The following is a 27,324-nucleotide window of genomic DNA, read 5'->3' on the forward strand; positions in this document are numbered from 1 at the left end:
AGATGGCTGGGAGCCTGTGCAAATATGCCCTCCTCCACTTCTCTTTCCTACCTTGGTAGATTCTTCTTCTTTTAGAAACTAGTTAGTTGGGGCGACAGGCACACTGCTACTGGGGGTTAGGCGATAGCCGTTTGCAGGGGTGCAGGGTGGGGGGATGAGGTTTTTTGTTTTCTTTTTGTTATCGTCCATATGGTTTCTCCTTTTATTTTTCTCAACTTTGCCTCTATTCGTAATATGAGCGTAATATCCTGGCTTTGATTCTTAATTTCTTGTATCTGGTTGTCATGATTCTCTTGCTGCTTCGATTTCATGGATGGAAAGGTACTGAGAACCCGCACTAAGATTGTTGACTGATTATATTGCTGCATATTTTTGTGTTGGGCGTAATTGTGCGAGCCTCGCAAGTATACTAGTTGCTCTATGTCAATCCTGTTTTTGTACCAAACCACCCTTTCAATACGGTATGTATGTATGGCACCAGATATGTTAGTTTAATTTGTTTTAAAACAATAAAAAGATTTATAAAAAAAAAAAAGTCTCATAGTGAGATAAGGACCTTTTCCGATTTAAACAGGTTTCAACTTTTTCACATACGTGCTGCTGGGTCTCCTCAATCCTCCAGTGGATCTTCCACATGCAAACTTTTCCCAGTTGTACATTTACAGTTTGGTGGTAGGTGGAGAGCATTAACACCTAGTTACTTTTCTAGAAATATTCAGGGCTTTATCTCACAAACCCAGTCCACTTGGACACAACGTCTGTGGGATCACTGTAGTCTATCCTATAAGTTCAATACTCCTTTCTAGTCTCCAAATAAGAAAGACCTGCAGTGCCTCGGTTGGGGACTTCAGGCTTCTCTGTCTCCAGGACCACAAACTTTCTAATCAGGCATTGCTAGGTCTGTAGTGTTCGGGCTCATAGCAGCAACTTGCAGGCTCTAAAGCAGGCTAGTAGACTGGGGCCTTCATTGAGCCTGGCTGTGGAGTCATTAGCCGATCTAATTCAGCCCATGTGTTTAATCTTACTCCAAGAGTGTTGGACTTCGCGCTTTTTGCAAGGTCATCCTTGAACTTTATGCCTTCCTCCTAGCCTTTTTTTCTGACATGGTGTTGGTGGTTCTAGGACTCTGGGCACTTTAGTACTGCTGTCCAGTGTAAAGTACATGTGCTCTCTGTGGTAAACATGTTAAGAATGATCCACACCTGTTTGGCATATTTAATTTACCTGTCAGTCCCTTGTAAAGTTGTATCTCAGATACCCAGGGCCAGTCAATTAAATGTTAGTGGTCGGCTTGCAGAGCTGATTGCGCCACCCATCAAAGTAGCCTTTCAAACCTGTCTCCGGCCTCTGCCTTTGCAGGGCTTGTGCGCACAGTGTTACTGCCACTGTGACGTGACACCTAAAGTGTGGGCCACGTCTGAGACCCCCCTGTTACTGCATGTCAGTCAACCCTTAGGTAGGCCATAGCTAGCCCTCTGGGCGGGGTGCATTGTAGGTAAAAGGTTGAACAGGTATCTTAAGTGTGTGACAAGTCCTGGGAGTGACAAACAGCCATTTTGGGTTCTCACTGCTGTGGGACTTCCCTCTCAAAGGAATGCATTTGGGATTCCTTGATAAGTGTTTCAGTGGTAGGTGTGTGTGGCTCCAGGGAGGGCAGGGTGAGTCAGCGCTAGGCTGAATAGGAGATCTGCATTTAGAGTAGTGGAAGGAGTAGTCCCCTGACCCTGAATAGTCTGTGCCTGCCTAGGTTAATGCTGGCTCTGGCCCCCTTGTGGTGGGTCTGATGATCGAGCCCCCACCTGACAAAGGGGAAGAGGAGCACAGTAAACAGAGTGCTCCAATACCTCCCAGAACCAGTTGGGACTGGTTCCCCCAGCCCTATGCCAGGGCAGAATAAAGACAGAATGTTGTATAAATATTGGTGCTGTGACCCCATGTAAGGGTGCTTATACTTCCACTGGGCCCAGCCTTTGCTCTTAAACCTTTCTGGGGGCTTAGCGCCTCGTGAGTGCCGCAACGCTCTTCTTGATTCTCCCAGGATAGGAGAAACTTTGGTGGCAGGCAGTACTGAGCTGCGGCATTGTCAGAGAGAATCCCACCGTGGGATTCCCCCTTGCTGCGGGAAGTAAGCAGGAGCTCAGCCCTCATTGATGCCAGCCTTGAGAAGCAGAAGCCTACCCCACTGTTGTGTGCCCCTCTGAGCCGGAGCCCACCCCGCATTGGTGCTTATTTAAAAGCGGGAGCCCACCCCGCATTGGCCTGGAGAAGAGGAGCACCACACTTTGAATGTGACCCGGAAGCAAGGCGCCTGCTGCCTGACTCTGGGCGGGCCAAAAGAAGGAAGCTGCAGAGTCCGCCAATTGCAGCACGGCCGGAGTGGAAGTCAGGCCACACAGTGCCTGAGGTGAGGCGGGCTCCCATATCAGTGAGGAAAGCTCCACAGGCACCAGAAGAGTTAGGAGCCTTACAGGCTTCATCTCCGCTCCCGCCTCGTGGAAGAGAGAGGCGGATCCCGAGAGGCCCCAGGAGAGGGGCCGGCCGAGGCACATTGTCTGTGCCTTTCCCTCGATGTTGAGGAGACTAGAGGAGTCAAGAAGGAGAGCCTGGGGAGTGGGGCCCGAATTTACACATTGTTAGTGCCAGTGCAAAGCTGATTTGTCTCAGCTGCACCACGAGAGAGCTGGAAGCTGCAACGGAGGGGTATCTCTTTTGGTCTTGAGTGACAAGGAAGGGGTGAGATGTACCCCTCAGACCCCAGTGCATGAAGCACATTGCTTTTGCTGCCAAGGCAGCCAGAGGACCATAGAAGGTTCTATAATCATGCCCTGACAGTTTGGACAGAGGGCATTTGAGCCCCAGAGGAAGGTCAGTTGCCCTGGAGTCATGGTTGGTACCTGCGGGTAATAGGAGGGCGCAAGGCCCTAAAGGATTGCACAATGTGTTTATGCTGAGGGTGACGTATTCACCTGGGGTGTTTTACTAAGGTGCACTCCTAAATGTGATTTATGCTTATGAGGAGTATGCATAATGTGTTTTATGCCTAATGTGATGCAGACCTAATGCGTTTATATTGCTTGTGATAATGCTAAGTACAATATTTCGACCAGTAGATGCTGGTTGCCTTATATTTGCTACTTGTGCTTTCTAATGGTTCTGACCCATTGGCCCGATCATGTATATAATCCCCTGTAAATTACTACCTGGTGCCAGTTGGCACAGTGTATATGTGTGATTATGATGTAATGTGTTTGCATAATACAAAGGTTATTTTTTTATATATATATATATATAACCTTTGTGAATGGAGCACAGAGACCGAAATGCGCATTTCGGGGTAGGTCTCAAACACTACCTCTCCGAAAGTCTTCCTTTTATCCTAGTTAAGATCCCCTCTTCCCTCACATCACTCCTCTGATGTCTTTTCACATTTATTATCACGAATTATCATTGTAAATATGCCTGCATGTCTTTCCAACTACACATCTTGGCTGTGCATCTTACTGCTATGTGCAGCGCTCTGCTGCATTCCAGGGCTAGGGTTGTGCTATAGAAATATTTATGATAAAATGAAATAAACTAAAATGCATACATTTTAATTTACGTACTCTTTGTCTGCTTGCTCCCCATTTCTGTGGCATTTTAATTTTAATAAATAGATATTCATATTTTTACCTGATCTTGGTTTGGAAGAGGGTGAAGACTAGTAGGTAGAACACATTATGTTGCATCTCTTCATTATCCTTATGAAATTAATATTTATACAAATGCACAATTGCCATATTCGAATTCTGCAGAGTGGCATGATTCTGATATATGGTATTTCTTTTGCTACGAATAGGCCTCGTACAGCCCATCTGCCTGCCCAATTACGGTGAGGAATTTCCAGATGGGAAGCTCTGCTGGATATCAGGATGGGGCGCCCTTGAAGAAGGAGGTAATGCCTGAATGTTATTCATTAAATTGTACTTACACTGAAAACAAATCTAAATAATATTCAGTATAACATTTGGATTTTATGATCCAGTTACATGACAAGTGAGAGAGGATGATCTTTTTGTTTTTACAAGTGTTTTTTGTTGTTGTTGTATAGTAGGAAATATAGAGGCATCTATTCACCAACCACACGCTTCTCTGCACCATGGGTTTAAAGAGAGTATGTTTGATGGAATAAGCGTGCATTTATCAAACTCTTAAAAATGAAAGAGCTGGCATGATGGATGTCATGAGTAGCTCAGTCTGCAGCAGTATTGTTGTACAGGTGAGGACCATGGCTGGCGATGAAGGAAGAAGTGAGCAGCTGTGCCTTTCTGCCATTTGCAAAGGTCCAACAATAGCACCTCACTCACCCATCACTTCAGCGCCTTTTCATGGGTACGAGGCACTGAATAAATGTTACAATACAATACAAAAATATCTGCCATTCAAAACCATGTCCCACGTCCGCGAACCCACAGACATAAAACAGTAGAGTAAATCCTGCCTCTCTTGGAAGTTGTATCTACAGGGTGGATGAGGAGTAGCAGGAGATCCTGGATGCAAGATACCTCTTGGGATGAGGAATAGCACAAGAGATCATGTGCAAAATAAAATTGCACATGGTATATTTAGGAGAAATTGATGTATTTTCCTTCTTGAGGTTCTGTGATGTAAACAGTTCCAGTTTTACTCTTTTTCTCTATTTACTCAGAAACCCTTCATAGAAAATTTCTCTCTTGTTGACATTTTTCCATTTTCAATGCAAACTCTTCCTCCCTGGCACAGGTAGTCCTTTAGATTCTAACAGACGTCACTTACCGGACTAGATTATACAGTGGCTGAATAGCCTCATGCATTTAATGTTGTAATCATGACATCACGTACAAGACCACCAAACTAATTAATTTTGCAATTAAAAACTTTTATCATATCTGAGCAACCTGCAGCGTGGCTGGTGCTGTGGGTGCGCGGACGGGCATAGACGGGCTTGTCTTGTGCATGCCCGCTGCATGGCAGCACCAGCGTTCTGCCTATGTAGACTGTCGGTCAAAAAAGCTAGACCGGCATCCAAAATGGCAGCTGGCACCTGCTTGCTCTCACAGGTGAGTGTAAGTATGCCAGGTAAGTTAAATAAACATTATATAATTAGGAACTGACCCGTTTTCAAAGCCCCCAAATACTGTGCACTGCTAGCAAGCCTTAATGAACCCTGTGCGGTATCTCCAGCGATCTGCTTATGTAGACTGTCGTTCAAAAAAGTTAGACCGGGCACCAAAATGGAGGCCAGCACCTGCTCGCTCTCACAGGACAGTCAGGACTAAAGTGCAAGTATGCCAGGTAAGTTCAATTGCAAAATAAAAAAAATCAGCAACTGACCCGTTTTCAAAGCCCCAAATACTGTGCAAATAAAATAATATTTTATTTTCAAATATTTAAACACACACAGATGTATTACAGAACACTGACCAGAAGAATATCGTAGTACAAAAATAATGTCAAAATATTGGCAAATAAAAGATATCCTTTACATAAACATAGTGTAAAGTCAATGAATATTAACAACAATAATATTGTTGACCAAAATCTTGACATTCCATTAGTAGCTACCTGTATTTAACCCCTCCCATGCTCGTGACGGAACCGCTCCGTCACGAGCCTCGGGTGGGTTGTGCTGGTGACGGAGCGGTTCCGTCACGCCCCGCTCGCCGCGCCTGCGTGGCACGTTCTATTGAGCGGGCGGGGCCATGACGGAACCGCTCCGTCACAAGCACAGCCCACCCGAGGCTTGTGACGGAGCGGGTCTGTCACGAGTACGGGAGCGCCGCCCGGCCCCCTCTCACCCCTAGCGCTGCGGCGGAATTGCCACCGCAGCCAAGGGGTTAAATGGGGTTAACATCATTGTAATGTTATTGTACTTTAAAAATATTTACACTTTAATCAAAAAAAGTATTACATTTGAAAAATATTTAACATAATATTCATATTCATTTATAAACTGTTAAAAACGTAATTCTTTAACATAGGTAAAGCACTCACCAGAACTGCTGAATCTTGAAAGTATATATACTTGCCTCGCAGAATGCTACATCTCTTGACAAGTTTAGCCCCAAGGGTCTTGATCACGCTTAAAAAAATAACCGTAAATTACAATTATTACTCAAAAACTAAAAATTAAAATAAACATTCAAATAGATTTGTTATACCAATAAATATCATTATTACGTAATCATTTGTTTATATTAAAATTAAAACACGATATAAACATGTATATAAATTATAATTAAAAACATATAATTTAATATTACTAACCCATTAAGAAAAAATAAAAGTACATAACAAACTAATATTTCTATTTATGCTACAAAACATACGAATAGATAGTAGGTTTGAAAACATTAAACAATTATCAAAATATTAAATAATTTAAAAAATACATGCTTTTACATATATTCACTTCTAAAAAAATCCAGAATGAAGCAAAAAGCTAATTCTTATTGAAAAATATAAAAAATAAACACGAAACAATTTAAATACACTACACTAACTACATTTGAACAAACATTGTGGAATATACATACATGGGGAGACGAGGTTATATTTACGAATTGAACTACAAACTATCACGAATTGGGAAAATGCAAACATGAGCTGGGATAGTAAGGTATACTGTTCTAACTCTCAGAGCCAGACTAGGCAACCAAAAGCAGGAGTGGTAAAAATGCTCAAACCAGCTCCACTCTCTTCGTCTCCTCATACAATCTTTCTCTTTCCGTCCATCCTCATTCTACTTCTCTCCTGTCTCTCTTCTTCGTCTCTGATAGCGTCCTCTCTACCCTGCTAACTCCAGAACAACAAACACTGGGGAAAGAAAATAGATGAATGGAAGGCAGATTTGCTATTCGAAATCCAGTCTAACAAACATGGGAGAAACTGTAAACACTGGGGGTAGGGGTGGATTCACTATTCTAATTCCAATTTAACACAAACATTATGGAAATTGCACACATTGAGGAGATCATGCTTTGTTTTCGTACCCCAATCTAAGAAACGCTGGGGAATGTGCATTCAGGGGATAGGGGTTTGGATTTACTATTCTTACTACAGTGGAGCAAAATCTGAGGAAAGTGCAAATATCAGAAAGGGAGGCTCAAACATACTATTTGAACTACAAGCTAAAAAAACATTGGGGAACATACATACATCGTGGATGGGTGAGGGTTACTATTTTAACCCCAGTCTAATAAACAAGGGGAAGGTGAATATAAATTGGGGAGGGGCACATTCAATATATTCAAATAATATCAATAAATTAAATATTTGTCAGACTTTTTAAATGCAGCACAATTGCTACAAAATCAAACTATTAATGAAAGCATTTAAAAAAAATAAACAGAAGCCCCCCACCCCCGCACTCACACATACAACACAAGATACAAATTTGCTTTGATTCTGGAAAATGACCTTCAACCCCCTAAAAATCGATTTTTGAAATTTGAATAGTAATTTCTGAATTAAATATAAATGAATACTTTAAATAAATACCAACAAATTATCCCAAAGTTCTCGGCAACTGTTTACAAATGCTAACAAATGCTTAAAAATGATGATTTTAATTTTGTTTTATAACTAAATAGATCTATGAACAACAAGTACATAATTAATACATTAAGCAATTAGTATCAATTTAGATATCATTTATATATACTTTATTTAAAAGACTCTGTACACACTCCCACCATACATCTGATTGCCCCGAACAAATAAAAGTTATACAATCATCAATACACTCATCAATTAATGTTAATTAATAAGTAAGGTGAAACACTACCCCCCCAAAATATATAACTATAGCATTTCTTTAATACATATATTGAAATGAACACATAATTAAATCCAAGAAAATATCATAATAAAAATATTAAAGTAAAGAAATATATTACATCAAAACATAAAACTAAACAATGTACTTACTTTCAATACTTTGGCCCACATTATTGCTGTGGTCACAATAATTTGCATGTAGCTGGGTCTGAACTGGGTTGGCAAAGTGAGCTCAAGAATGATGATGGATTCAACCCAGATCTGTGATGGGGGGTGAGTGTCTGAAAAGTTTCAGTGCTCTGTCCATCATCTTCTTCTGTTTGCTTTGTTTGCTCCAAGTTGGCATGGTATGCCCAGACGTGGGTCCCTTGCTCACTTTGCCACTGGATTCAAGCTAGCCTGGCTGATGAGGGGTGTTACCCCAAAACTGGTCCCAGGATGCTTGTTTCTGGCTCAGGGAAGACCTGGCTTAGAAGTTCATGCTGGACTGTACCCATCAGGAACAGGGTCAAGACTGATTTGCATAAATGGCTGTGCCTAAACTGGAGTGGCAAAGTGAGCTAAAGCATGATGATGGATTCAACCCAAATTTGTGACTGGGGGTGAGTGTTTGAAATGTTTCAGTGCTCCATCCATCATCTCCTTGTGTCCACAATAATTTAATGACAATATTTAGGTGGAATACTCCATTACCATGCCCTTAGATTCGAAACGAAGCCCAAACAGACCCTGCCCCACCATCAAAATGTCCTTGTCAGAAATGATATCCACAGGTTTTAAACCATCTGCAAAGCACACAACTTCTTAAAAATTTAGAAATAACTACATCTGCATGTTTAGAAGAAAAGGAATGATTTCCTGCTCCTCAAACCTACTCCTCCTTTTCCCAGAATAAGTAAAATTAATAACTTATACCATAGCATTTTTCTTGCTACTTCTGACTGAAACATGGAATGTAAGTGCTATGAATTTTGCTGTCCTGTTTTTACCTCTATGAGCCTTATCGGCATAAACCTCAAACACCTTTCAGAAATACTGGCATTTCACATTCTTAAGGATTACTCCTATAAATGTATCAAATAACACAAAAATAGAGTCACTGATGTATTATTTGTGTTTCTGAATGCTGTACACAAGGCTGATATGACCAACTGGTCCACTGAATAACTAACTAGCTGATCCTCCTGACAACAATGCCTGTGGTTGACATCCCCATCTCGAAGGGTCATCTCCTGTCAGCATTTATGCTGTCTGTTGAAGAATAATTTTTGCTAGATCCCTAATGAATAACTTCTGCAACCTAAACAATAAACTTTTCCGAAAAATGTCGTTGAGAGCTATCAGTTGAAAATTATATATTTCAATGTCAAACAGATAAGAGCAGGCCAATATATCCTAATAATGTTAGTGCTCAACAGAAGACATCACTGAGTGCATGTGCGAGGCAGTCAGTCAAATTATGTTTATTTCTAAAATGCAATTAATTACACACAATGTAAATAGAAGCAATTATTAAACTTGTATACTCACTGATATAAAAACATACCACAGCTCCATAGAGAAAACTTTACTTTAAAAATTCAAGAAGAAGCTAAATACTGCCACCAACATAAAATAGCATGCCCAATCTATGCTGCAACAGATTAAAAAACAGTTAAATGCACATAAAAGCATGAAACAGGGATTACAACACTTTATATCCCAGTGCATTATCTCACAATGCAGTGCTCTTTCTCAGGATCCACCAGAGAACAAATATTTGCTTAGCCCAAATACAACAAGTCTACCAGTATCAAAACTGAAAATCCTGAGTGCAGCAGCATAATTTCTTATGCTCAGATGCATGTATAGAGGACAAATCCATTTGGGCCGCGAAAGACTAGTGAGGGCAAAAAAAAAATGTATAATGTTCTCAATTGTTTTGGTAAAATATTTACAAGTAGAAGAATCATGAGAAATAGTGTCATTTGAAACAAAATGCATTTATAGGTAAAGTTCCACATCAGATTTTAATATAGGAGTTTTTGCAACGGGTTGATACATCTCATCTAAAACGTCTTCAAATGTGGGAGTAGGTTTGTGGCTTAGGAACTGATCAGTAAGATTTCCAATTTTGACCGATCAGTGCCACTGTTCAATCACACAGTTTCCATAGTTTTTGGTAACATGTATTTAATTGGTTTCTATGCATTTCATTGGTTTCCTATTGGATGAAGGATCATGCCACAACACCTGCATCCCCAGTTTAAAGAACCAGAATTTCACAGAAGCTAGCCACCTTACATTTAGATTAAAATCAAATCCCATGACCTCTTGTAATTTGGCTCTATAAGGTTCCAGTTCATGCTGGGACCACAACCTTAACCAGTAAAGAAGAGGATTCAGGGCATCTAATAGATCCATGTTTTTAGGCCTGGTATCAAAGATCATAGGTAAATACGGCGAACTCTAGGGTAGATTTGATAAAAATTTAAGAAAATATGTACCTTTATTGTCAAACTACTTACATTGCTAATTCCCCTAATTTCCACTCCATGTAAACCAGAGGTTTGAGCCTTGAACCTATACACATGAGAAGCTAGAGAAACTGGTCTTTAAGAATCACTGCAGCTCTGTGTTGTACTAGAAGACTGAGCTCCTGTATTTGGGGTTCCTATGTTAATGTATTAGACACCCTTTAGAACAAGTAGTCAAAAGTCCGGACACATTCAAGAAAAGTGTTGCCAAAATGGTTTGCCCTTCCTGACTTTGTAAGGATTATATAGCATGTATTTATCCAGCCATCTAAGATTAGAAAAATCAATGATTCTTTATGAGATTTTGTAGGCTCGAGAGAGTTCTGAATAGAAGTAGAGTATCGTCAGCAAAACGTAATGCTGGAAACTTTTTACCAGTCAGTTTAGGGGGATCATTGGTGCAACAATTAAGATCCTCTACAACTCCATTTATATATTTAGAGGCAATAGGGTAGGTGCCAGGATGTAACCCTGGTGAACCCCTCTATGTATTGGTATTGCGTTGGTTAAGGTCCCTATTGTTAAACCTCTACTCTTCAGGAAGCGTTTCCCTAAACTTTTTGCTTTTTCCCCTTGGGTTTTGCTGATTCTCTTGTTATGGCCTTGGGACTCCAGGCATTTTCCCACTGTAAATGCACTGTAAAAGTGTATGTGCCCTTCCTACACACATTAGGAAGTGGTACTTACCTGCTGTGCTTAAACATGTGTCCAGCCTGCCATGGTAAAGAATGTTTTGTGATGATTAGCTCAAAAATCCCACTACTAAAAAAGTGGGCCTTTCTTTCCTCTAAAACTCTTTGTGTGCCTTTGTGCTTGACTCTAGTCCACCCTGGATTCTGGTGGAGCACTTCTGGGCATTCCTCAGTGATAGCTATAATACAATGGGCATGCAACTGGAACGACAGACCTCTGCTATTTGCGGGCCTACCTGGATAGGTTGGAGGAAGAGATTTTGACACTTAGCCTCTGGAGCCAGATCATGTCCCCACCAAAGATTAAGATCTGCTTCCATGGCCTCATGGCAAACAGGACTGAAATTTAGGGGAGACACGTGTGGTTCAAATGGAGACCCTTTGAACCACCCCCAATTTCAAAGGCACACTACAGTATAACTAATAATGCCATACGTCAGCAGGGCAGAGAAGCACTTGTGGGGATGCGGAAATGGAGAACCTGGAACTGCATGGTACACACTGCCAAAGGAGTCTGTTGTGCACAAGGAGGAATACTGTCATTAAAAGGGACGGCGTGCCCTTGCTGAATACAGGCTGGCCTGGGCTGACTACCTGTTGCTGTGTGGCACCCACAAGCGTGGTCCCAAGGGCTTGCTGTCTTGCCCCCTGCTTTTTTGGAGGTCTCAGCAGCATCAAAGCTCTCCTGTGAGGGACCAACACCGTCTACTTCTGACACATGGAGAGCGGTGCCCTCTTGAGTGCCCACATCGCCTGCTTGATCACAACTGGTAGCGCGACATGAGCATGTAACTCAGAATTATGCCTGGAGACCAGTGTGCCTTGTGCAGAGCCCAACCAATTGTGCCTGTATCGTGGCTACCTCAGCACCCATAAGCATCTTGTTGCTGGTGAGCGGATTCACCTGTTGCGGGATCCATATTGGCCTGCTTCGCCGGTTGGGCCGCATCTCTTTCGTGCGACACGCTGACTGCATGCTAAATTCGTGCAGTGTCTGAAAACAGGTTACGACCATCAGAGTTGGGGGCGTAACCGTAGTCCTGCCTTATTCTACCTCAGGAGGCATTGCTGAACTTGCGCCTGTGTGTGTGACCCATATCCCTGTTTACCGGATGTTGTGCCTCATTTTCAGGGAGGTACGGATTTGTCAACTCTTTGTTGTGGGTGACCGGAATTGTCTGGTGCGACCCATATCAATGCATACTGGACGTTGTGCACAGACTGCCTGGGTACAACTATGATTGACGTGTGCCTTACGGGGTGCCTCCTTCTTCCGAGAGGTTCCCCAGCTTAATTCTTCATTCATCTATTGTTCCCTTTTTGCCCCTCAGCGTGGCGGACCAACTGTCCTTTTCCAGGTAGTAATCCCAACTCGGGCCTGGGTGGTGAGTGCGATAGACTGGCCTGTAGGAAAGCTTCCAAGAATGATCAGAAGTGGGGCATGAGACTGTGTAACTGCCCCTGTGATTCGCCGAACTGGCTAGATGCCTTAAGACCTTTGTGGAACCTTATGGTGTGACCGACTATTGCCCTCATCCGGCTTCTGCTACGCATCCTGTGGTGAACTTTCATAGTGGTGGCTAATCCCCATGTGACGGCTACCTTCTAATTAGTCCTGTTACCTACCTCAACCTGCTTAACTAGGACACTGACTACGGCCGCTTTTGGCCCAGTAATCTGTGGCTATACTATAGTCGGGTGAGTTGGAGGGTGAAGGGAAGCTTGGGGCCACAGGGTCTGTAGTGTGTTAGCAATTGACCTTCTGGGTATCAGTACACCGTATTAGGGGGCTGAGTGCATATGTGTTTGAATGTGTACCTTATGGACCTGTCTGATATCCTTTGCACCAAGTATCTGTGCAGAGTTAGTCTGTGTGTGTGTGTGTGTGTGGGAGTGACAGTATGCGGACTGCCTGTGATTCATGGCACTGGCCATCGGTGTTGACTTACAAGTTGATTTCTCACCAGAATAGCATTACATTTGACATTAGTTTTACCTCATCAGCCTAGGCCCGCAGTGCAGCTAAAAAGTGTTATAATTTGTTGTATGTACATATTTCTGATATCATTGTGACCTGGGGTGCACTCTATAACTGTGCAGTATTGAAATATAAGAATTGCAAGCGTGCGCCAGGGTGGACAATGTGTTGCACCACATAAGGTTGCTGGGGAGCGAGGTGTAGATCAGGATTTGTGCATATTACTGATGTAATTTTAACCCTGTTGAGCCTAGTACTGCTACTAATCATTCCAAGTGTGATTTATGCCCCGAAATACATGATGTTCATGTTGTGCTGATTATTGTGTGTGTTGAATGCAAACTTTATTTACAAATATCATGGGTGAAGTCTATTTTGTGATGCTCAGTGTATTTATTGTGGGAGAGCGCTGTGCCACTGCTTTACACATTGCCTTTGTAATAAGCCTGACTGCTCACTGCCAAGCTACCCAAGGGTGAGCGCAGGTTATACAGTGTGTGTAATCACCCGCTCCTGATGGGAGTGGTTGTTTCTGCCTGGCTGGGGCATCGCCTTAGCCAACCAGAAAGTGGCAGTTCTAACACCCATCCTGCTCCATCTGACTTGGGGGTAATTGTACTGATAGAACCCAATTATGATGTCTAGTATGTGGAGAGGTAAATCCATTGATCTAAGGACCTCCATTGGTCCATTTCTGGAGACCACGTCAAACACCCAGCCGTTAGTTCGACAAAGACCATTTACAAATGTTTTTTAGATAAGGTGATATATTTCCACAGAAATAGTGAAAAGTGGAAAATGTAATTGGTAGTACTGGCCTTGAAGCAAAACCCTTCCTGAAAAGGGGATACATTGAGACTATCATCCATCCATTCCTGCAGCTTATCCAGAATTTGCCTAAAACATTTTATTGTAGATTATCAATGTAGCATAAGTGTCTTTAATTCCTGACCTCGCACCTGGAGGAAATTGAGTTATTGGTTGGGGGGGTGCAACTTTACTCATGCAGCAACCACAATCCTCTGTTAGGGTTGCGTCACAAGCAGATCCTAAATTAACCTGGGCTCAACCCCAGGATGACTTGGCATAGAGCAGTCAGGCTTAACTTAGAGGCAGTATGTAAAGTATTTATGCTGCACTTCAAACAGTAATAAAGTTACAGACAACACAAGAAAAATCCAGTATCAATCTAGAAAAATAGAGCACGATTTAATAAATATTTTGACACCAAAACAACAAACATCTAATCAGTACCATCTGGGATTTACAATTTTAAAGATTTAAGTGAAACCAGCACCCAAAATCTCAAAGTGCCAACTGTAGTTATCTAGTCGCACTGGACCGGGACAAAGCCACACGTTCAGGCCGACCGTGATGGAGTACCGGCTGCTACAGGGACGAAGTTAGGCTCGCTGTACAAGAGGGGAAACATCCTTTACAACGCAACTTTTACCACGCAGTGCCTTTACGACGCAACTTTTACAACGCAAACCATTACAACGCATTGCACTGGGGGGCGCTCTAGGATAGGGAATAAGTTTAATTTACTGTCCAACACCTTCCCTAGTGTCCACGGGGTCTGGAGTTGGAATAGTAGATTAAACTATTCACTATCCAGCACCCAAAGCGCTATGCGTTGTAAAGGTTTGCGTTGTAAAAACTGCATTGTAAAGGCATGCGATGTAAAAGAATGCGTTGTAATGTCATACATCCGTACAAGAGTACCTTAAATCCTGGTTGTGTGCGTTGCAGAGTCCCGAGTGGAGGATGCGTCATGCAGTGGTGGTTCCTAGGAGTTGCGAGGAAGTGATGTGAGGTCCTGCATCATCATCGAGGATGCCGTTGATAAGAGGCTGTTTCGAAGATGGTCTCGCACTAGCTTGTTTCAAAAAAGTGCGGGTCTTGCCATATGGAGTTCTGTATCGTCATGGAGGATGCTGTCGACGAGGGGCTTGAGATGAGAAAGGCCTGCATTGAGGATGCATGTAATAGCAGATGATCATAGGAGTCTGCAGGTGGCAATGCCAAGTCCTGCTTTGAGGATGCATCACAGAGTGGTTCCTAAAAGGTGTTTGGTGAGGCGATAAGTTGTGCAGTGGCTCCAATGCAGAGTTTCTGGGAGGCGATGTGTCAGTTCCGATGGCACCACTGTTGAACTAGCAGATCACCTTTACGCTCACTTCCAAGGGACCAAGACTGGGGTGGCACTACTTTGGGGGGGGGGGAGGGGGTAGGACTCACACCTGGCTGAGTCCAGGTGCTAGGTTCCAGGTAGCTGCAGCCTTCTGTCACTGAGGCTTTGGTCAGCAGGCTGGCCAACTAGCCATTGGAGTAACTCTAGTGGTCCAGAATTCAATTTGTGGGTGTAGTCCTTCTCACTCAGGCGGGAGGGCAGCAGGGCAGCACAGCAGGACAGCAGAGTGGCAGTACTTCTTGCAGCAAAGCAGCACAGCAGTCCTCCTTCTAAGTCTTCCAAAGATCCAGATGTGTCTTAAGACAAACTTAAGACAGACTTAAGACAGACTTAAGTTAGGATTTTGTCTTAAGTCTGTCTTAAGTATGTCTTAAGTTTGTCTTAAGTTTGTCTTAAGACAAACTTAATACAAAATCCTAACTTCTGTGAATACCAAAAGTAGTAAGTTCATTCTGTGAATGCCAAAAGTAGTAAGTGCATTCTGTGAATACCAAAATAGTAGTAAGTTTAGGATTGAGTCTTAAGTTCATTCTGTGAATCGGGCCCCATACCACCTCAGTTTGGACCCATCCATAAGCAAATCAGTCTGACCCTGCTCCATTTGGAACAGTCCAGCCTGACCTACCAAGCTAGGTCCTTCCTGAACTGGAACACAAGCAACCCAGGACCGGTTTCTCCTTAGTTATGGATTCATCAGCCGTATACAGCTTTTTCCAGTAATAGAGTGTGCTAGACATGAAACAAATAGAGAGGAAATTAACAGAGATGAATGCAAATACAAGTCTTGCATTCCTTGCCAAGATCCTTCTCATCATAAAGAAATACATATAAATACCAGTCTCTGGCAAAGTTTTTTTTGCAAATCTTTCACAATATGAAGAGTTAATCCTATACACTTCTTACAACATTACCCACAGAGATAGTCTAACGAGAGCTATAAATAATATATACTACAATTTGATATATTTAATTTACAGCACTCTTACTTAATAAAACTCATCCAGTAACCAAAATGGTGAAGACTGCAATCTACATACAACTTTTACTGATTTTGTACTTTTCAACCAATGTCTGTCCTCAACGCCTGAAGCTCAGGATGATTTGGATTTTTACCATAGACTGAAAGTGTGAGTCATCAAATAAAAGTAAATCTCAGGGGGGCGAGGCCAAGATGGCGGAGTGAGCGGACGTATCTCGCCCTCAGCTCCTGCCAATGGCCGAATTTAGCACCGGTTCCGGCGCCTTTCCCGGCTGAAATCGGTGTCCAGGGCTGCCGGAACCGTCCTTGCACCAGAGTGGACCCTGCTGGGGGTGTCGGCGGCGCCGTGAACGAGCCGGCAGATAGAAGCGGCCGGGGGGCGCCCATCCCCCCTCTGGCCTGGAAGCGAGGCTGGCTGAAGCTGCGGTCCGCGGCTGAGCGGAGCGGCCCTGGCGCGGCACCTCTGCGGGGCCTGAGACCCGCGAACCCAGCGGGGGGCGCCGTGGGCCCTGCGGAGGACGGGAACTGGTCGGTCGGCTGGTGAGCACCACATGAGGACCCCGCAAGGCGCTGAAGACAGCGGAGGACGTCGGCGATGGACCGGGAGGTGAGAGGGGGCCCTGGGCGAGGCTGGCGGCGCTTGACTGATTTTGGGCAGCAGTGAGGAACTTCTGTGGGCGAGCCTCTTGGCGGGCGCACCGGCCCGAGGCCTACAGTGCCCTGCGTGCCCGCCTCCCTTTCATTGCCCGCGCCGGGGGCTCGGCGGGGGGGTGTCCCCTACCTCCCTCGGCGGGGACCGTAGCCGTTGGACGTGACCGGGTCCTCCTCCCTCCCAGAGTGATTGGCGGCAATTGCGGAGAGACAGCGCCAAGGGGCCTGCTGAAGCGCTCCACAGATCCACGTCTGGGGCTGTGGTTCCCCGCCCCGCTCCTGAGGGGCTTCCTGTGGCCGGCGAGGTGTTACAGAGTCTGACCGCTCCGCGCGGTCTCCCGCCCAAGTGGCCTGCGGTCCTACCCGGCGGCGCACCCACCCAGGAATCAGCGGCCCACGGGACTCCGGTGTGCGGAGGCGGTGGTCCTCACCCCTAGCGGGCTTTCATCACATCCAGAAGCCTCCGACTCCCGAAGCTTGGACACCGCGACAGGCGCACTACTGCTAATTGGACAAGGGGTGAAGGGAAGTGCCGCCATATTTGCCCAGACTCCGCGGAGGACCACTAGTGAGAGGGTGGCCTAGGGGGGCCCCTCACACTTTGGCGAGCGCACAGCGACGTGAGACCGGTGGTCTGCACGGTGGTCGCGGGGGCGGGGGCGCTCGGACCGCCGGGACAGAGGGATGTGCGCGGGCAGGCCGCCCCGAGGCAAGACAGTGAAAGAAATGTTTGCCAAGACGCAATCCCCTCTACAGAAGGACGCCATGGCCCCTGCACCGAAAGAGGCGGACCGGGTCTCGGACGAGGGCGCGGAACCCATAACGAAGGCCTTTTTGGAGTCCCTCTTTGCCTCCCTGCGTGATGACATCCAGACCTTCAAGACTGAGTTCACAAGTGAGATCCGCGAGGTGCGGCGCGAAATGGACGACATAGGCGAGCGGGTTGCGGACCTGGAGGCCAAGGGCGATGAACGCGAGACGGAACTCTCAGCCCAACAACAAGAGATCATCCGCCTGCACGATCAGCAGGTGGACTTGCAGCTCCACCTGGAGGATTTGGAGAATCGCTCCAGGCGACACAACATCCGCATTCGCAATGTTGCCACGTGTGATGCCACTCAGGATGTGCTTCGATATGCCAGGGAGCTCTTCAACCACGTGCTGGGAAGACCGCTGGATTCGCCCCTGCAGCTTGACAGGGCCCACAGGACGGGTCCGCCCCGCGCGGCTACGGCGCCACCGCCCGACATCCTGGTGTGCGTTCAAGACTACCAGACCAAGGAGGAAATACTGCAGAGGGCGCGCCAGAACCACCCGATAATGTTTCAGGGCACCTCGCCGCAGCTGTTTCAAGACCTGGCAGCGCCGGCTCTTCAAGCCGGTCACCTCCTTCCTGCAGCAGAAGGGCATCCCGTACAGCTGGGGCCACCCCTTCCGCCTCGTCTTCAGACTGGAGAATGAGCAGTACCAGCTCCGTTCGGTCACTGAAGCCTGCTCTTTGCTTGGTATAGAGGCGCCGAAGGAGGAGGCGGAGGCCCAGGGGTCGACGCCCGAGACCGAGGGAAGGAGGCCACAATGGAGCCAACAGCGGCGGCGGAAGCGAGTCAAGAAGCAACAGGCGACGGAGATCGCAGCAGGGCAGCGCGCAGCGGTGGATGCGGTGGCCGCAGACGGCGGCGCCGGCCCCACAGGGTGACCGTTTCACGACACTGCTTGATTTGACGGTCCGCTCTGGCCATTGGGCCGTTGGCGGGAGGAAGACTCCCGTACTGATCAGTAAGACTACCTTACTTTATCTCCTATTCTCCTTTTCGTCCTTGGATGAGAGACAATGACACTTTCTGGGGCATACATTGACAGTTTGCAGTTGGGGGGAGGGGGGAGGGGAGTTGGGTAGGGGGTGAGTTCATGGGGGTTGAGTGGTGGGGGGGGATGGGGGTTCATGGTCCATGGTCGGCGGGCGGTGTGCTGGGTCGGCTTCCCTGTGGGAGGAAGGGCGGCGATGTCGGGGGGTGGGTGGGTCTGCCTGTCGAGGCGCTGGGCACTGCCCTAATGGCTATCTGCCAGTCTTTCCCTTCCTGGATGGCGATGGATGACATTGTTGTTCTCACCCTGAATGTGAGAGGCTTGAACAACCCGGTGAAACGCAAAGCAGTACTTTTGTTCCTAGAACACTCCCGGGCAGACATCTGCCTATTGCAAGAGACACACCTCCTAGCTAGAGATTGCCACCGCCTTCACTCTCCCAAGTTCCCGCAGCAATTCTTCTCCTCCTGTACAGAGAAAAAAGCCGGGGTGGCTATCCTGGTTGCACGTACATTCAAGGGCAAGGTACTGGGTAAGATGGCGGAAGTTAAGGGGCGGTTACTGGTTTACAGGTTCACACTGGGAGACCTACACTACACGATTGGCTCGATATATGGGCCGAACGAGGGCCAGGAGAAGTTCCTACACTCTGCACTTACGGAAGCGACTGCAACACTAGATCGTCACATTCTGCTTGGGGGGGACCTGAATTTGGTTCTAGATAATCTACTCGACCGCTCCTGCCAGCGCGTTAGTCAAGTGGGTGATCTGTCAGCGTCAGGATTGGCTCGCTTGAAAGATCTAGGGCTGGTGGATGTTTGGCGCGAGCTTCACCCGGGTGAAACAGAATACACACACTTCTCAGCAGCGCGTAAAACATATGCTCGCTTAGATTACCTGCTTGTCTCCACAGCGGTGTGCCCTCTTGTCACCAATGCAGAAATCGGCACGGCGTCCCTATCTGACCACGCCCCAGTCACGGTCACCCTGACAGGTCCGCGGGAACCGCGCTTAGGTAGAGTATGGCGGCTCCGAGACTCATTGCTCTACAAGAAGGACGCGGTTGCCAGAATTCAGGGAGCCATACAAGATTACCTGTCCCATAACAGCAACGGGGACACCGCACTGGCTACTCAGTGGGCTGCGCTCAAGGCCGTCCTGATGGGTGAATTTATATTGATTTCCGCCGCAGAAAACACGGAACGCCAAGCCAAGAGGGACGAACTCGCCCAAAAGACCAGGGAACTAGAGCACATTCACAGAAGGACGGGCGCCCCGAGGATTTGGCGTCAGCTAAGAGCTGCTCGTCAACAGCTGGCAGCACTGGACATTGACGGGGCGGAGTATGCAGCTTTACGGCTAAAACACGCCTACTACACTGGGGGGGGGATAGATGCGGGCGTCTCTTGGCGCATAAACTGCGAACAGTTGCTCAGAAACGGGAGGTTAAAGAACTGAAACGGAGCGACGGTACTAGTGCCACCGGTGACCGTGCAATAGCGGGGGCCTTTAGCGCCTTCTATGCTACTCTCTACGGGGCAGACCCGCCTGATCCAGAGGCGGAATCGGCCTTTCTCGACGGAATCCCATTACCAGCCCTAACCCAGGAGCAAATGGATAATCTGGAGAGAGACATCCGCCCAGAGGAAGTCATCTCGGCGATTTCTCGGCTCAAACTCGGGAAGGCGCCGGGGCCGGACGGCTTCCCGGCGTGCTTCTACAAAACCTTCTGCGTTCAGCTTGCGCCACTCCTGGCCAGACTCTTTACATCGTTTGTGGACGACGGGGCGATCTCCCGGGAACTGCTTGAGGCCTCTATTGCGGTTATACCCAAGCCAGGCAAAGACCATACCGACTGTGGGGCATACAGGCCTATCTCCCTTTTAAATGTGGACCTTAAGCTCTATACGGGGATCCTCGCCTCCAGACTGGGCCCCTACATGGGAGGTCTTATTCAACCAGATCAGTCGGGCTTCATCCCGGAGCGCCAGACCTCTGACAACACCAAACGGGCCATCCACCTCATTGAGAAGGCAGCCCGCACACAGGGCGAATACATGATGCTGGCCATCGATGCAGAGAAGGCCTTTGATAGGGTTCACTGGCCCTATCTTGAGAAGGTTCTCCTGAAGGCAGGTATGGGACCCAAATTCCGGACTAGGGTACTGAACTGCTATAAATTTCCCTCGGCCTCTGTCAGGGTTAATGGCTTGTCCTCCCCACGTTTCCAGATTGAGAGGGCACTAGGCAGGGGTGCCCGCTATCCCCTCTCCTGTTTGCCCTCTACATGGAACCGCTGGCACAGCTCATCCGAAATGACCCAGAAGTCAAAGGAATCAAATTCGGAGTGGACGTCCATGTCATCAGTCTCTACGCGGACGATGTCTTACTGTCGCTCGCAGACCCCCAGAGCTCTCTACCCGCTTGCATGTCTGACCTTGACAGGTTTGGCACTGTATCGGGCTTTAAGGTCAACTTGACGAAATCAGTGGCCCTCGACCTATCCCTGGCTGTGGACACGCGCGCCACGTTGCAGACCCAATTTCCCCTGCAGTGGGCTACGGAAGCTGTTCCCTACCTGGGTATCAAACTGGCGGCCTCCCTTCAGACCACGGTGGATGTTAACTATGCCCACCTCCGGCAGAAAGTTCGACAGGAGTTGGGGCAATGGAAACACTATCCGCTGTCCTGGTTCGGCAGGGTGGCGGCAATCAAGATGACGATTCTCCCCCAGATTCTCTACATTTTTCGCACTATACCCCTTGCCCCTCCTAAAGGGTGGATTAAAGTGATGCAGTCAGAACTCTCTCGATTTGTCTGGAACGGGAAGAAGCCGCGTCTGAAAGCCCAGATTGCGATGCTCACGCCGGAACAGGGGGGGATCGGGATTCCGAATCTAGCCGCCTACTTCCAAGCGGCACAACTACGCTTCATGGCGGAATGGGTCCAATGGGAGTCCGGGAAACACTGGTTATTCCAGGACCAAGCGGTGGCGGGGCGCACTCTGCAAGAGATCCCGTTTATACGCAGGATACACAGGCCCCGTAACCTGTATGCGTCCCACGTTACCCGAGTCCCGCTTGAGATCTGGGATCGGGTTGGACGGGAGCTCGGTCTTACCACCACCATTTCCCCTCTCACACCCATCCTTGATAACCCCGACTTCCAACCAGGGTTGGATGGGAAGGCCTTCGAACGGTGGAAGTCTGCCGGTTGTCGCTCCCTTTGCCACGTGTATGGTTCTGAAGGAATAATCCCCTTTACACAACTACGCCAGGACTTCGGCCTTCCGGAGACCGAGAGACTCCACTATTTACAAATCAGGCACTGGGCCCTTAACAAAACAGTGCGAGCGGACGCGGATAGGCGACTAACGGATTTTGAGTATTGGTTGATCACCCACAAATCGGACAAGCAGCTAATCTCGGACCTATACAAAATGCTCACACACAAACACGAGTACACCTAAAGCGCAAGGAGGGCTCGTTGGGAGAGGGAGTTGGGGAGGTCCTTTACACATAAAGAATGGGAAGGTATGTATTACAGAGCACGACATTCGGCGTATCATATGGGGCTCACCGACACTCTCACGAAGGTGGTGACCTACTGGTACTACACGCCTGAACGACTATACGAAATGGACGGTAGCAAGGACCCCCTGTGCTGGCGGGGCTGCGGACAACTAGGCACTCTCACACACACACTATGGGAATGTAGCCTTTTGCAGGATTACTGGGGTCACGTTCTGGACGACGTAGATAAACACTTTGACACCGAAATCCCACGCTTCCCTTCCTACGTCCTCCTGGGGCTCCCGAATGCGCTGACCTACCCATTACGAGCGCAGAGGGGTCGCTTGATAGCCATAGCTTTAGGCTCGGCGCTACAAAACATCGTAGCACACTGGCGCACGACCCACATACCCACGTATCAGGGATGGCTCCATCGCCTATGGATGGTCCTGGGTATGGAAAGGCTTTCTCTGTATAAGGCGGGGGAAGGGGCAAAGTATGCTGAGCTTTGGCAACCGTTTCTAGCCCTCCTGTCCTCGGAGTTCATAGAAGTCACCTGTCCGAGGTATCTCCGTTTGTTGAGGTTGACAGAGCTTGCCCCGGAGGACGGCAACCACGCACCCGCCCCCAAGCGGGGAAGTGAAGATGTACGACTAGCTAACTTGAGACTGTGGACCAATGGGGGGGTATGGGGGGGTTGGGGGGTTGGGTTTGTTGGGGTTGGGGTGCTGGGGTGGGGGGTATTGGGCTTGGGGAGGGGGGGGTGGATTCAGGCGAGGGTGGGTGGGGAGGAAAGTTCCAGAGGGTGCTGGCGGCCTGCGCAACCGAGCAATGGGGGCGAGCCATATTCTACATCAGCGAGGGTAGGGACGGATTGGCAGGAGTAATCGGAGCTGCCCTGAATAACATCGCTATGTTTGAAACGCGGCCGGCCCGTGGTGGGTTGTAGGCGGCTTGCTGTGTATAAGCATGATTCTCTATATACTGCATACTCCTGACCCCTCTGCTGTAATCGAGCCCCAGCTTCGGTTGACACGTATGACAAGAGCTCTTGTTTGTTGCTGCCTGTATTGTGTTAACTTACTCAATAAAAATATTTAATACTAAAAGTATATCTCATGGTGTTTACCTTAACAATACAAAAAAATTAAGGATGGAATGCTGAACATTGTCATACTTTCATCCCCAGTCACATATCTGGGTTAAATCCATCGTTTTTTTGCTCACCATGCCACCCCAGTTTGGACCCAGCCAAATGCAAATCAGTCTTGACCCTGCTCCATCTGGAACAGACCAGCCCGAACTACCAAGCCAGGTCCTCCTCAGACTGGAGCTCAAGCATTTTGGGACCGGTTTCGCCATAGTTTTTGGCTTCATCAGCCGGGTTCAGCTTTTTCCAGTGACAGAGTGTTCATGGGACCCACATCTAGGCATACCCGTCCCCCTTAAGGTGACACAATAAGTATACAAAACAGTGATAGATGGAATGCTTGAATGAATCTCAGTCACTGGTAATCCCTCGGACTGCCATCCCAATCCATTGTTATTTTGCACATCATGCCACCTCAATTTGAACCCAGCCATATGCAAATCAGCCTTGACTTTGCTCCTATTGGAACAGCCCAGCCCGAACTGCCAAGCCAGGTCTCCCCTGAACCAGAACACAAGCAACCCAGGACTGGTTTCACTCTAGCTTGGTTCCAGTGGCACAGTGAGGTAGAATGACGTGCAACAATGGATTGGGATGTTGTAAGAGTGATTACCAGTGAATGAGATTAGTTCAAGCATTCTATCCATCACTGTTCTGTATACTTATTGTGTCATCCTAAGTGGGATGGGTATGCCCAGCCATGGGTCCCATACCTACTGCATCACTGGAACTAAACTGCACCCGCTGATGAACCCATGAATAAGACAAAACCCAGGTTTATTCTTAGGGATCGTGCGATTGTACACATATAAAATTTAGATTATATTAAGGCCAAAAATGTCAAGAGAAGAAATATATAGTTTTTAACAGAACCATTCACAGAAATTTGAAGGCAAATGATTAACCCATCCGAGGGACTATCAGAATTTGACGATTCGGCACCTATGCTGCAGGATACGTAACCTGGCCAGTGGAGTTTCGATGTAGCCCAGGATTTCTGAATCAGACAAATGTGGTAGGTGTCCATGAATTTGTTCAAGGCTGGATCATCTATTTTATGGCGTAAACCAGCTACATTCGATGCAAGAAGACACATATTAGAATGGCAGTTCTTCATTCTTATCGAAAAGGCCTCTGAATGGGTTATGTTAGTTGTAAAATCATTGACAGTTTTGGGCAAAAGACCTGATGAACGTGTATCCTGATCATTAACTAATGCTTGGGTCCCAGGGAGTGTATCTTCTGTGGAAGCAATGCAGATATCTGCAAATGAGGCTTGGATGGATGGAGTCACTCTACTTAGGTCAATATGCTACCGCTCTGGTTTTGTGCATATTGTCTCTCACTGACACTACTGAATGGGTTACAGGAGGCCGGGAGCTTAGCGGCTGGGTCGGTTCTGTAAATTAAAACTGGGTGACATCATATTTAAAATAAATGATGGAACCTTTGGTAGTAAATGTTCCTAAATCCAGACCCATGATACCCTCAACAAGGTTCTGGTCTATAGGTTCTAATTTGATATAGTCAAATGGGTTGGAAGAACTGGTAATTCACTGTGCAAATATGTCAGAACAGAGACAGTGACTATGGTGTCCAATTGAAAATATAACTTTTATTGATCAAGCGTTCAGTTTCCTCCCAAACATTACCTCTATATTTCAGAACATTGGCCATGTAAATTATGCTTCCCTTCCTAGATTGGGAAGAAGGGGCAGAGATGGAATTCGAGCCGAGAGAACTTTGTTGCCACGCCTTCTCCATATGTGGAAGAAATGGGCGATATAAGTTTAGAGAGTCTAGAAGTCATCGTCCGTTTCCTAGAAATGGGCCCTGCCACATTGGAGTCTCCACTACTAGCCATAGTAGGAAATGAATTATCAACCCATCGTCCCACCATTTTTGGAGCGTAAATATGTCTAGAGGGTGGTCGATTTGAATGCTGAAAGCAAGGGTGCGATTGGTTAGCTTTATTAGCATTCCTGGTCTGATGGCTGCAAACAGAGCTACAGTTTCTACAATAGGTGCCTAGAAGTAGCAAATCCTTTAACAATTTGGAACAACTTATAAACCGTAGGCTTCAAACGGCGAATCTCCTCTTTAAGCTGTTTAGGAATAGATGGTCAGTACCAATTGTAGTCAGATTGTTACACTCAGAAGTACTGTTTGAGAGAGAAGTAGAGTGAATTGGGTCGGTCTGAACATGACCAGAGCTCAGTGATGTGCGAATCGAAAGCTACAGGGGAGTGACATTTCAACGTTCTCATGTGCCAGTGAGACAGGAGCAGTCTTATGAACTATGGGTAAACCATGAGCAGGCACATGAATAAAGAGGTCAGTAATACCAAGTAGGGGCGGCTTATCTACTTGCTAAAAAACGTAGAAGCCTATTATTTCAGGCAGTGCGGCACAGCAAGTCACCTTGCTGCTGGACTGCTGTCAGGGAAAGGACAAGAATGCACCATATTTATGCAACACAGTGCATTCCATTCCTTTCCTCCCGCGCTGGTGCTGCTTCGACAGCCTAGCACCAGTGCCGTCACCAGGGTAGGATTGGTAACGCGGGCACGCGGGAAATGACCGAAGGGCTGGTAGCCGACTTCTATGTGGGCTGCTGGGGGCTGTTTGTGCTGTTAGGATGCCGCCAGCGACCCAGTGGGTGCCTGGGTGGCCTTTCTAGGAGCAGATGGGCAGAGGAATCACTCCCTTTCACTCGCTGGGCCGGCCCATTAATGTATGCTAATTGAGCGGGGGCAGTGGGCCTGGGCAGAAGTGGTCTCAATTGCATTCATGTGTGGCACAGCAGTGTGATTTCATCTGTGCATTTTTATTTATCTAAGTGAAGTTAATAAAACATGACCCCCACCCACTTACTTTTCATAAAACTTTACTGAAGCAGTGTTTTGCGGAAAAACAATACACAAATGTGGCCCACTTTTTTATGGTGTGCCCGGGCCGATTTTTGATCCCAATCCAACCCTGGCCCACACCCTTGCCCCATGGTGATAGGGTGTTTGCGTTGCATGCAGGATTGTTTTGTACGAAAAGAGACACCTTCCTGCATAAAAATATTCCTGAAAAGCATATTCCTCTTTCTTTGTGTGCTGCAGAATGGAGCACGCATGGAAAGAGGAAATAACGAGGAGAAATAAATACATTTTTCCTTGTTACGCCTCACTTGAGAAGGCATATCTTTTTGCTACATTCCCAGGTTCACCAGTTCTGGTAAATTTGGGAATACTATTATTATTGATAACTTTATTTCGGTCGAATGACCATAAAAGTGCACATAAAATACATCGGCACGAGCAATAAAACAATAAATAGTCATAAAATGTTAAAAGAGAATTAAACTGCAAGTTATCAGAGTACAAGGAATAAAAGCAATAAATACAACAATTAGGTTAGAAAGGTTTGCCTCCTACGCAACATACTGAGTAAATAACGAGAAACCGCAAACACAATGGGAGGATGGGTATCATAGGTCAGTATCCTGCAGGCCTGTATAAAATGCAAGAATCCCAAGTTCTTACAAATAGGAATCAACCAACATTTTCTAATTGCAGAATAGGCAGGGCAGAAGAACAATACATGAGTTACATTCTCATTTTTATAACTACATGCAGGGCAAACTTCGTTGTTAGATTTTAGCCATTTAGATGTAAAAGACCTAATCGGTAGAGTGCCATGCCTTAGCTGGAGATATAGCATTCGAGCAAGAGGGGGTTCAATTAAATCCATGAATTCCTCAGTTTTGGATTCTGATTTAGCTAGGAGGAACTCAGATGTCAACCTACCCAATGTTGCAGAGCTCGATAGCGTTTGAATGTTCTGCATACGTATATGAGAAAGGAGTTCATTCTTTGATATCCCTAGGCAATAAGTCTCAGGAGTTTCCCACAGTTACGGAAGACCTAACCGGGTACTAACAGCACGAATGTGCTGCAGCCAAGGGATCTTTTTGTATATAAGAAGAGACCAAATCTCAGAAAATTCCGCTCTGTAAGCGGCCAGTTCGGGGACTGACCACAACCTCTTCCAGTACATGA

At 46.7% G+C, this 27,324-nt stretch overlaps 1 protein-coding gene across 1 annotated transcript in view; it reads left to right on the forward strand.

Moving 5' to 3' along the window:
• The window catches only part of TMPRSS3 (transmembrane serine protease 3), a 232,240-nt gene that overhangs the window by 179,566 nt on the left and 25,350 nt on the right, over nucleotides 1–27,324 (forward strand). Inside the window, exon 12 of the mRNA XM_078658856.1 lies at nucleotides 3,839–3,934. Coding sequence (XP_078514982.1) covers nucleotides 3,839–3,934 — 96 coding nt within the window. The remainder of the gene's footprint in view (nucleotides 1–3,838; nucleotides 3,935–27,324) is intronic.

This window comes from Lissotriton helveticus, chromosome 8 (genome assembly GCF_964261635.1).
Source record: "Lissotriton helveticus chromosome 8, aLisHel1.1, whole genome shotgun sequence".
NCBI classification, from domain to species: Eukaryota; Metazoa; Chordata; class Amphibia; order Caudata; family Salamandridae; genus Lissotriton; species Lissotriton helveticus.